The sequence below is a fragment of the Rhineura floridana genome, chromosome 2 (assembly GCF_030035675.1).
Source record: "Rhineura floridana isolate rRhiFlo1 chromosome 2, rRhiFlo1.hap2, whole genome shotgun sequence".
NCBI lineage: Eukaryota > Metazoa > Chordata > Lepidosauria > Squamata > Rhineuridae > Rhineura > Rhineura floridana.
The window spans coordinates 173,406,453-173,418,476 of record NC_084481.1 but is presented as its reverse complement, the minus strand read 5'-3'; the positions used below and the strand labels follow the sequence as shown (position 1 = coordinate 173,418,476).

At 38.9% G+C, this 12,024-nt stretch overlaps 1 protein-coding gene across 1 annotated transcript in view; it reads left to right on the top strand.

Moving 5' to 3' along the window:
• RYR3 (ryanodine receptor 3) overlaps positions 1–12,024 on the top strand; it is a 481,871-nt gene that overhangs the window by 137,612 nt on the left and 332,235 nt on the right. The window contains exons 34-37 of the mRNA XM_061612803.1: positions 4,508–4,594; positions 5,819–6,045; positions 8,132–8,933; positions 10,321–10,521. Coding sequence (XP_061468787.1) covers positions 4,508–4,594; positions 5,819–6,045; positions 8,132–8,933; positions 10,321–10,521 — 1,317 coding nt within the window. The remainder of the gene's footprint in view (positions 1–4,507; positions 4,595–5,818; positions 6,046–8,131; positions 8,934–10,320; positions 10,522–12,024) is intronic.

Here is a 12,024-nt window from a genome sequence, read left to right as displayed (position 1 = left end):
GGTAGATCTTAAGAGGATTTCAGTTAAATAGTCTAGGGCATCCCATCCTTCCAGTGTACTTCCAAGATACAAACCAAATGGAGCATTATTATCTCCTTATATCACCACTCTTATGGCTGGAACTGCGCACATGGGTGTGGTTCAGCAATAGCAACTGCAGTAGCAGTGGTTTCCATGTGCATGCCATCATTTTGCATTCTCAGAATGATCTGATCTGAAGATTTATGTACAGCAGCTTACTTACTTCCACACTGCCACATTTTCTCTTCCTATAAGCCACATTTGCTCTACAGTAGGTGAAGCAGCACACTGGAAACTCACAGAAGGAGATTTTCCTAACCCCGCCCCTCCACCTTGAAGTTTCCTGCATCCCACATCCTCAGAGGGTCTCTCTGGAGCATTTGCAGCTGTGGCGCGAAGGGGCTACTGGTGGAAGGGGGAATCAATCAAATTTGGAAGGGGGTATTTTGAGCAAGCAGGTGAGGGAAGATTGGGAAGTTTCTTTCTACAAACTTCCTTTCGTTTGTTATTCTCAAGATTCAATACAATATCATGAGACAGCAATTTTGAAAAAGTGGGATTAAAAAACTGTTTTAAAAAAATAACTATATATACAGTACATATATAATAATAGGATACATTACACAATAGGCCAGGGGATATTCCACAACAATGTAGTGTAGTTGCAGAAAATAGCCCTCTCCCTGACATCTCAGCACTCACTTATCACCATCAAATGAAGTCACAATAGGCAGTGGCGTCACTAGCGGGAGTGCGGGGGGGGGGTTGCGGATGTCCGGTGTGCGCCCTCCCAGGGGCATGGACGAGGTGGCTGGGCTTGCATGCGCGCACATGCGTGCACGCACTCAAGGCCAGCCACCCCGTCTATGCCCCTGGGAGGACGCGCGCCGGAGGGGCACCCAGCCACAGAAGGCCTGGGAATGCCGGCACGCCTCCCTTGCCCCGACGATGCTGCTCCCGCTCCCGCTCTCGTCCGCCCACCCGTCTGCCTCCGAGGAGGAGTCGGTGCAGCCTTGCCGGGCAACGGCGCGGGGCGGGGTGGCTCTGGGTGTCACCCCCCTCATGGTGACACCTGGGTGTGGGCCACACCCTCCGCACCCTGGTAGGGACGCCCCTGACTATAGGCTTCAGCTTATCTCAAGCCTGTACTTAAAATCCAAGCTATTCTTGCTTAAATACCTTCTACCCATGTGTGAGACAAAGGTTGTCATTTTCCTGAAATTATGATTTTCCCTGTGACACCTTTTCCTACTTCAATCATAGGAGTGTCATAGGAAAGCTGGGAATGAAATTAATGGTTCTGTATTTAGTGCAGTGTGTGATGGATATAGAATAAACATGGCATGAAACCACAGGAAGAAAAAGATTATTGTATGATCCTTATGAAGACAAAAGATCTGAACATTAACTTCACATTTATCTTGTGTGCCGGAAGAAAGAGGTTGTATTTGGAAAAAGAAAAGAATATGCAATCATTGAATTCAATATTTGAGCACAATATACAGGAGGAGATGTATTTTTTTTTTAAAAAGACATCATTTAAAAATGTATATTACCATTAGTGAGTTCCCACTCCTGCTGATGCCCTGTTGCTTCTAAATCTAGAGCAGCTCTACTCAGGCATTCTCTTTTTTTTTAGGTATAGTTATTAGAGTTGTCACATTATTACAATAAAAATAGCACAGTCCCTTATTCCCTCCCCACCCATTCTTTGTATGTTGATTTCACATGGGAGAAGGGAGAACGGGGACCAAGCATCCTAATCATTCTTCCCCATTCACCATCCTTGTTATCTTTCATGAGTTGGAGGGTGAATTTCTGATATATTTGATTTACAACTTGGATGCCTTGTTGAGTTGACTATTCAAATATTGTCATTCAAAGCCAATGAGGAAAAAGTGGGAACTTTTTACCAGGAATCAATTTATTTTCCAGAAAATTCTACTTTACTTATTCCAAAGTGACTCTGGAAATCTAGTTTTCCAGGATTTTAAATTGTTCAGGGTTCAAGCACTCATTGGAGTACATACTCATGCTTATTGTGTGACAGGGCGGGCAGCAAATAAGACATATTTTGCTGCTGCCTTTGCATCCTCAAGTAGCTTTTTAATGCCGCTTTTTAAGACTGTCTTTGAGTAGTTAATATCTTCAGATAATGTAGCTTTGGACCCCTCGGCAGCTTGCAGCAACTCTTTTACAAGACATTTGGAGGATAAAATCACTCATCTCTGTTGAGACCTTGATGCTACTTTGATTCAACTGAGGTGTCCAATGCTAATTCTATTATGTGGGATCACTTTCAGTAGACATGGCTTGATGATGTGGACAAGGTGCTTGCAGGAATGTATCCAACCATGTCTCATCTGGACCCTTGCCCTTCTTGGCTGATTAAAACACAGTGGCCAAACTGTTATCTGTGACTGAGTGCCATGAGATATTGTGCCAGTATTAAAAGAACTTCTTTGGCTACCAGCTTGTTTCTAGATTCAATTTAGGCTGTTGTTTTGGCCTTTAAAAACCCCAAATGGCCTGAGAACTGAATATCTGAAGGACTGGTCTTCTTCTACAACAGCTTGCCCATTATTTAATATCTTTGTTGGAGGTCCTTCGCTGGCAGCCTTCTGAGGTTAGGAGGATGGATAACAGGGGGCCTTTTCAGCAATAGTGCACAAATTGTAGAATTCCCTCACTTAGCATGTTCACCTGGCATCATCATTGCTGTCTTTTAGGCACTAGGTGATGAGTTCATCCTGTTCTCTTGGGACTTTAATGGCATTTTATTCCTTTTTATGATAATTTGTCCCCCTTCAAATGGCTGATTATTTTAAAACCTTTTACTTGCTTGCTAATTGTTAAAATTATTATTGCTTATTTTTATCTGCTACTTTTGTTTTGCTTAATTTCATTGCTATTGTTAGCTGCCTATCAATATGATGTTTTCTCAGATAATAAAATTAGAAAGTCTATATTCTTGCAGTGTAGGAATGGAAAGATCTGTCGATTTCAGTTCTCTATTTCTCATTTTTCCCATCTTAAATCAGTTCTCCACATTTCTGTAGCAATTTGCATTTTTTAAAAAAATCCTCATGAAAATTCTTCAGCATTATAGTGTGAATTTCTCCTAATAAACACATGTTTGTAGGCAGTTTTGTATACATTTTTGCAAGCAATATTTTGTCATATAATGCATTTTTGTATATTATTTTCACTCATATATTCATTTTATGCACACTTTCTCCTAACATATGCATTTTTGTAAACATTGGTTGGCAAACTGCATTGCAAAATTTGAACTATTGGAAATTTCAAAGGATAGCTGTGTTTCAGTTCTCATATGGTTTCAGAAACTACAAAGTTGATAGATTTGGCTTAAAATGCGAACTGAATTGGATTTTTTGCCAATCCCTAGTGGTGTGTAGAGTATACATTGTGTTGAAAGGAATTTAAAGTTGCTTGTCATTTTTTTGTAGAATGCAATGAATCATTAGATATTCCAGGGCTTTCAGTGTACAGTTGTGTAGCTTTGCACCATGTATGTCATTTGTGTGTGTGTTTAGAACTTTGTATTAAAATATACTATGACAAATACAATTTTAGATAGGACTTGTACCACAAGACTGAAATGTTTTAAGCTAATATAAGATTTGATTGGTGTTGCTTTAATATTACTTTGTCTTCAGGCCCAATTTACACATTATGTGGGAAATGCATGTGTGTTATGTGCCTTCAAGTCGATTACGACTTACGGCGACCCTATGAATCAGCGACCTCCAATAGCGGAATCAATCCATCTCTTGTTTGGTCTTCCTCTTTTTCTAACTCTTTATTCAGTTTTGGGAGTGATTGGGGAGACACATGTCTGACACCTGTTCATTGTGTCAGAAGCTGCAAGATGCACTGGAGCTGGCTATTGCAACCAGGACTTGTAAGACAAAGCTGGATGAGATGGTAGATCCGTGATTGGCTCTTCCATTTTTTAAAAAAATGGAAAATGGAGCCACAGAAGGAGATATTTTTATATAAGTTGAATGGATACCCAATGTTTGTTTTCGTGTATGAATGGATATCCATCTAGGTGCATGTATGCCTTAGAAATATGGCATGTTTATACACATCCCTCTGTTCGTGTGGGAGTAAATGTGTATATATGTTCATTTTACATTTTGCTTTGAAGCAAACTCCTCAATTTAATATGACCAGTGTAATCCCTAGACCAAAACAATACTTTTTGTCCCAGTTTGTTTTATAACTGAACCCCCTTATGAGAGTTTTTGTTTGCTTGCCTGGGTGTGCTCCATTTTTAATGATTTATTGTGTGATCCTATGCATGTCTTCTTAGAAGTAAGTTTATTTGAATTAAATGGGATTTACTTCCAGGTAAGTGTGTATAGCATTGCAAGTTTAGTATATGTATCACAACACTATCATTGTCCTAAGCTGATGATAGCTCATGATGCATTTTAATTGCGATGAATATATTTTTCAGGTTGAACCAAACACAAAACTATTTCCAGCGGTTTTTTTACAGCCTACAAGCACAAACCTGGTGCAGTTTGAACTGGGTAAATTAAAGGTATTTTTCATAAGATTATTATCAATAGATATCATGGAGTTTAAAATAAATTCTGGAATGCAGACTGAATTAGTCAACAGGATCACTAGAATCTCACTTTTCTCTCTCTCATTCCCTGGAAATATTAGTGAAATGATACCCCAAAAAGTCTCATACCATCAAATATGTACAAAATAAAATAAATATGTGTCAGCAGCTATTGGTCAGCATAGCTAAATAGAACTGCATGTTTGGAACCAGTCTGGTTCTAAGTATAGATACTAGAGACAAACTGTCACCTTTTCTGACCCGCTTATGATTTTCAAGTATGGCTGCTTATGAACTTCCTGTTTGGCTAATATTAGAAACACAGTGCTGGACTCGATGGACCATTTCATCTGATCTAACTATGCTGTTCTTATGTTCAAATAGATTCATTAGTATTGCATTAAGGCAAATTAAAATAACTATTAAAACAAACTGTTTAAATGCATGTCAGATGGCTAGTTTAGGAACAATATCTAAATACATTATTAGCTTGTGTTATCCTTTTCCGCTAGTGGTATTTTATTTATTTATTATTATTATTATTATTATTATTATTATTATTATTATTATTATTATTATTATTATTATTATTATTATATTTATTAGTTGTTTTTCTCACAAAAGTGACCCAAAGCAGCTTACATGAAAACCAGTGGTAGAGAGTTTGTGGGGAGCTTTACAGTGTCAGCATCCTTTGGAGGAGAGAATACTGGAGACTTACAGTATTTTTGTAATATCTGTTTATTTACAGATGAACACTTGAGCAGGTATTACAGGAGTACCATAATGGTTCTCCTACATTTTGTCAGATGCCAGGATGGATCAATATAGGGCTGGGAAAAACCAACTTGGGGCTGTATGGCAGATAGTGGTCCCATTTGGCAGGACATCCTTTCACAGCTGCTCTGTGTCCTAGAATGCACTGTGGCCCACTCACATTATCGGCATCACATATGGTGCTGGTATGGCGTTAGAGCCTAGGGTAAATGGTGGGAAGGGCACACTGGAGACATATTGCTTCCCTCTAAGTTCCAGCTCCTGGGAATTAAGGACCAGGTCCCTGCTTTCATTTGACAGGCATGTCTATTTACATGTCTACATTTTAAAAGCAACTTATCATTCAGTATATATATCATGAGGTATCAAAATTTTACTTTAGGTTCTGTTTTTTAAAATTCTCCATATATGTTTTTGTAGAATACTATGCCTTTATCAGCAGCAATCTTTAAAAGTGAAGAGAGGAACCCTATTCCCCAATGCCCTCCTCGGCTGGATGTTCAAACTATCACACCTGTTGTGTGGAGCAGAATGCCAAATAGTTTCCTGAAAGTAGAAGCTGAGAGAATCAGTGACCGCCATGGGTGGGTAGTACAATGTCTGGAACCTTTGCAGATGATGGCCCTTCATATTCCGGAAGAAAACAGGTACATTTAAAAGATACTTCTACTTGCTCTTAAGGAAACAATTGATTATATTTGATTAGATTTACTTCCAATGTAAATCTTTGATCAAGCTTTTAAAAATTATTTATTCATGACTAGTTGTGCCAGAATGTGTTTGGGGTTTTACATTTCCATGCATGTCAGATTCACGCTGTTAGTTCCTGGGAAATAATGTTTATCATGATAGGGACAAGCCAGGATATTAAATCCACTTCGTACCATGGTTTAAAATCTTGGCTTCTTCTGATCCTGCTAACCATAATTTCCTGGTTAAATTATAATGGAGAAAATGCTTAACCACCCCACAAAGTGTTGCATTACAGTGCACTGAGAAGTGAGGAGGAAAGGGCAAAAGAGGACATCATCCGGGCAGAAGGCTTGTTCGTATTTTGGTTTAGTTTTATAGCCACAATTTGAAGTTGGTTTAAGAAGCTGGAAGTACTTTGTTGTGATGCACCAAGAACAGAAGTGGGGAGGGGAGCCATACAAGGATGGGCACATGGACATAAGGCTCGTGTATATCTCAGATAATTAAGCTGAGATGCAAAGGTTTCCTTTTATATGTAGTATAAGCTTGGATCCAAATAGTATCCTTCTGCCAGCAGAAAGACTCATGCAAGAACATTAACAAAAACATTAAGTGAGGCAGGAAAAAAGAACTGTAGGGGCAACTCAGAGGTACTCTTGGAATGATGACATTTTTTCCTGCCTTCAAGTGCAATAGAAAAGTGACCCCAAACCTTTTCAAATAAGCCCAAGGTTTATATACTACAGACTGTATCTTCCTTACTGACTGTTTCTCATATTGTAACACAGTCTCCAGCGCATTGTGATGCTGCTGCATTGAGAGAAGATTCCAATAGCACTTGTACAGGAATTCATGGACCAGTGCTAATTTGTAGGCCCAGTTTGCATATATGTATTTTTATTGCATGAATGTAAAAACAAAATTTCTGGATTAAGTTTTCGTTATACAGCCCCTGTAACATGTACAACATAGATTCTTCACATATTACTTTAATATTTGTATGGACTGCTTATTATTTTAGGTTATAGTACAAGTTACATAGATTTACAATTATGGCCCAGTCATAATTCTTGCAATGTATCCAGAGCTCAGTACTGATCTTCTGTATTAGATTACAATAATATTAAATCATAAATCTGAAAATGTAGCCTCTAGAAAACACAGATTTATACTAAAATATAACCTGAGAATTTTTTTTCATATACATAGACCAATTTTAATAAACCTGGAAGGAAAGTTATAGAATATTTTTATTAAAATATACTGGTTCTGTATATTCCAGTGAAGCTATAAAAATACTAGACATGATGGTGATGACTTTATTATTCATTTTTTGCACTTGATTGCAAAAAAACCTCTCTAAGTAGCTTACAAGAAACATTAAAATTATCAATAAAAAAACTAACTAAAGCATTTTTAAAATATATTTGTTTATTGCTTTCATAATCTACCTTTTCTCCAAGGAGTTTATGGTGGTGTACATGGTTCTCCCCCTCCTTAATCCCCAGAACAACCCTGTGAGGTACATTAGGCTGAGAGGCAGTGATTGGTCCAAGGTCACCCAGTAAGCTTTGTGGCTGAATGGGGATTCGAACTCTGGTCTCCCAGGTCCTTAATCCAACACTCTAACTGCTATGCCAGAGTGGCTTTTAAGAAACAAAATTTTACAAAATTTATGATCCAGTTAGTCTAAGCATGACTAATTCTAAATTAAGCCCATTATTTGGGTTCTATTCCCTAATCAAGTAAAGCACATCTTGTCTTCCAGTATATTCTTCTTGTGCTTTTAATTTTGTTAAAAGATGTTGGTAAATATTATGAATTCTATGCAATTATAGTGTGTGTTTTGTCATCTTCAATGTGTGCATTTTTTTCCTGAAGCTTAAACTGAAGCCAAAGTGAGTCATGCTTCCAAGCCTAGTGCATATATTTGCTTTGCAATTTATCCTTTTTTTCTCCTTACCAAATACCTTATACAATGTACTTCATAAAAGGAAACTAGCTTACCAAATTTCTGTTTTGTTTTTGTTTTCATTACAGGTGTATTGATATTTTGGAGCTATGTGAACAAGAGGACTTAATGAAGTTCCATTATCACACTTTAAAACTGTATAGTTCTGTTTGTGCACTGGGCAATAACAGAGTAGCTTATGCACTTTGCAGTCATGTGGATGTTTCCCAATTATTTTATACAATAGATAATCAATATTTGCCTGGACTCTTACGTTCTGGATTCTATGACTTGCTTATCAGTATTCATTTAGAATATTCCAAGGAAGCCAAACTCATGATGAACAATGAATTCATAATTCCTATTACAGATGAAACCAGAAAAATCAAATTATTTCCAGATGAAACAAAAAGACATGGCTTGCCTGGAGTTGGGCTTAGCACCTGCTTGAAACCAGATTTTAAATTTTCTACTGCTTGTTTTGTTTCATCTCATGAGGATCATCAAAAACCTAGTCCCGAGATACCTCTTGATATGCTTAAGTCAAGAGCTATAAGCATGCTAACAGAAGCAGTCTACTGCAGTGGAACTCATATACGAGATCCTGTTGGGGGAAAAGTTGAGTTCCAGTTTGTTCCTGTTCTTAAACTTATAGGAACTTTGCTCATAATGGGAGTTTTTGATGATCATGATGTTAAACAGATTTTACTTCTCATTGATCCATGTGTGTTTGGTGAAACCAAGGAAGAAGCAATGGAGAAAACAGAGAAAGCGGATGTTGCACAAATAGAAGAAAAAGCTGTGGAGGCTGGGGAAAAGGCAATGAAGGAACCTAAAACTCCAGTAAAAGGCTTGCTGCAAACAAGATTGCCTGAATCTGTCAAACTCCAGGTGACAACCTTAAAGTAAATGCAAAAGTGTTGAAATACCATTGAAATAAATTGTAAAGCAGGCATTGGTATTCTTGAAATGTTTTCATCCTCATTCTTCCATTGGTTTTAGTGTGACCAGAAGCGAATCTCTTCTATCTTCCTGTGCTATTGTTCCATAAAAGACAAAACTGTTAAACTGCTATAGATTATATTCAGTGCTGCAGTTATGTTCACGCAACAGACTTTCATATGTGCAGTGAAACCTCTCCTGCCACCCGTGGCTCCCTGTGTACCCTCAAGATCTGTTCTAGAGGGTTGAGGGATGCTCTGGAGCACACTGTCAGAGCAGGGAGGAGGAGAGGGAGAGGAAGACCCATTGTGTGAACAGAAATCTGCTTGCGCAGCACTGGATGCAACAGCATGTCATGGACGTTTGATATGAAATATGAAATTTTGTAAAGCATATTGAAGATGCATCACTGGACAACACACAAATATAGAACGGTGTTTTATCCATATTACATATGTACAGTGATTTTGTTCCCTCTGTTTTAATTATCACATTTAGATTAATAAGCAAATAAGAGATATTGGGATGAATCAAAAAACTATGAGCAGATAGTAAGTGGCCACTACTGTAGTTCTGCAAAAGCTAACGCAAGAGTTTGCACAAGAGTTTGCTTCTTTGTTTATATGCATTTGCACCCACCCATCACCATGCATTCCTAAGGCAACTTACATATAGCTCAATATGACAAGTAACCCATGTAATACATTACAGTTACTTGAGCATAAATGAAACCAAATCAACAGTAGTCAGAAACAACACTTAAGTGGGAGGGATATTCTGATCTAATCCCATGGTGTTATAATAGATAGAATCCTATAGAAGTTCTCCTGCTTCTGCAAGCTCTTTTAAAGCAAAAAATCACTGTGGATTTAGTTTCACTTTTCTCACAGAATTCTCTAGTATTAGATATTAAAAGCCTCTTTGAGTGGAAGGGTAGAAATACACTCATTGTTCTGCCAATTCCAGTGTGTTTCCATCCCTCTCTTCTGAAAACAGGTACACAATGCTAGTCAAACCCCTCCGCTTTTTACTGTAAAACCTGGTGGGAGCAGCTTGAGTGTTTTTTTTTTAAAAGATCAGCTTCAAAGAGATTTCATAACTGATTGGCAGATCATCCCGCTCCCCCTCTAGATGTGGCTAATGGAAAAGCTTTGTTCTGGTGACTAGTGTGTTTACAACCATGAAAGGGCACCTTTGCATCCAAACCACTCTCCTTTTCATTAACCACAAAACTGATTTCCACTGACAAAAATGTAGCAAAATATCCTGTAGTTCATTCACATAATTTGTGCATGTCATATTATGGCTATATAATGCATATTTTATTTTATGCTAGATGTGTGAGCTACTAAATTATTTCTGCGACTGTGAACTGAAACATAGAGTGGAAGCCATTGTATCTTTCGCAGATACTTACGTCTCAAAGTTGCAGTATAATCAGAAATATAGATATAATGAACTCATGCAAGCCTTGAATATGTCTGCTGCTTTAACTGCCAGGAAGACAAAGGAATTTCGCTCTCCTCCTCAAGAACAGGTATTTATTTGTATTTGTATTTATTTATTTATTATTTGATATATATCCTGCCCTTCCTCCCAGCAGGAGCCCAGGGCAACAAACAAAAGCACTAAAAACACTTTAAAACACTTAAAACATAAAAACAGACTTTAAAATACATTAAAACACAACATATTTAAAAACATTTTTTAAAAAAGCATTGAAGATATCTTACAAAAAGGTTAAAAAAACATTGTTTTTTAAAAAAGGTTTAAAAACATATGAACAAGCGATTCCAACAAGACGCAGACTGGGATGAGGTCTCAAATTAAAAAGCCTTGTTGAAAGAGGAAGGACTTCAGTAGGCACCAAAAAGATAACAGATATGGTGCCTGTCTAATATTTAAGGGGAGGGAATTCCACAGGGTAGGTGCAGCCACACTAAAGGTCCATTTCCTATGTTGTGCAGAACGGACCTCCTGATAAGATGTATCTGCAGGAGGCCCTCACCTGCAGAGTGCAGTGATCAACTGGGTATATAAGGGATAAGACGGTCTTTCAGGTATCCTGGTCCCAAGCTGTATAGGGCTTTGTACACCAAAACTAGAACCTTGAACTTGGCTCGGTAGCAAATGGGCAGCCAGTGCAATTCTTTCAACAGCGGGGTGACATGTTGACAATACCGTGCCCCAGTGAGCAGTCTTGCCGCCTCATTTTGCACCAGCTGCAGCTTCCGGACCAACCTCAAGGGCAGCCCCACATAGAGCGCATTACAATGATCCAGCTTGGAGGTTACCAGTGCATGGACAATAGTGGTCAGGCTATCCTGGTCCAGAAACGGCCGCAGCTGTCTGACCAGCCAAAGCTGGTAAAAGGCATTCCTAGCCTCTGTGGTCACCTAGGCCTCTAGCAACAAAGATGCATCCAGGAGCACCCCCAGATTATGGACCTGCTCTTTCAGAGGGAGTACAACCCCATTGAAAACAGGCAACTGACCAATTATCTGAACCTGGGAACCACCAACCTACAGTGTCTCTGTCTTGCTAGGATTCAGACTTAGTTTATTGGCCCTCATCCAGCCCACCACCGAGTCCAAGCACGAGTCCAGGGCTTGCACGGCCTCTCACGATTCAGATGTTACGGAGAAATAGAGCTGGATATCATCAATGTACTGCTGACACCTCGCCCCAAATCTCCTGATGACCTGTCCCAAGGGCTTTGTATAGATGTTAAAAAGCACAGGGGACAAGATGGTACCCTGCATCACCCCACAGCACAACTGCCATGGGGCCGAAAGACAATCACCCAATGCCATTCTCTGAAAACGAACTTGGAGATAACGGAACCACTGTGAAACAGTGCCTCCAATACCCATCTCACCAAGTCAGCCCAGAAGGATACCATGGTCAGTGGTATCCAAAGCTGCTGAGAGATCAAGTAAGAGTAACAGGGTCACACTGCCGATAAAGGTCATCTATCAGGGCAACCAAGGCCGATTCAGTCCCATAAACAGGCCTGAACCCAGACTGGGATGGGTCAAGA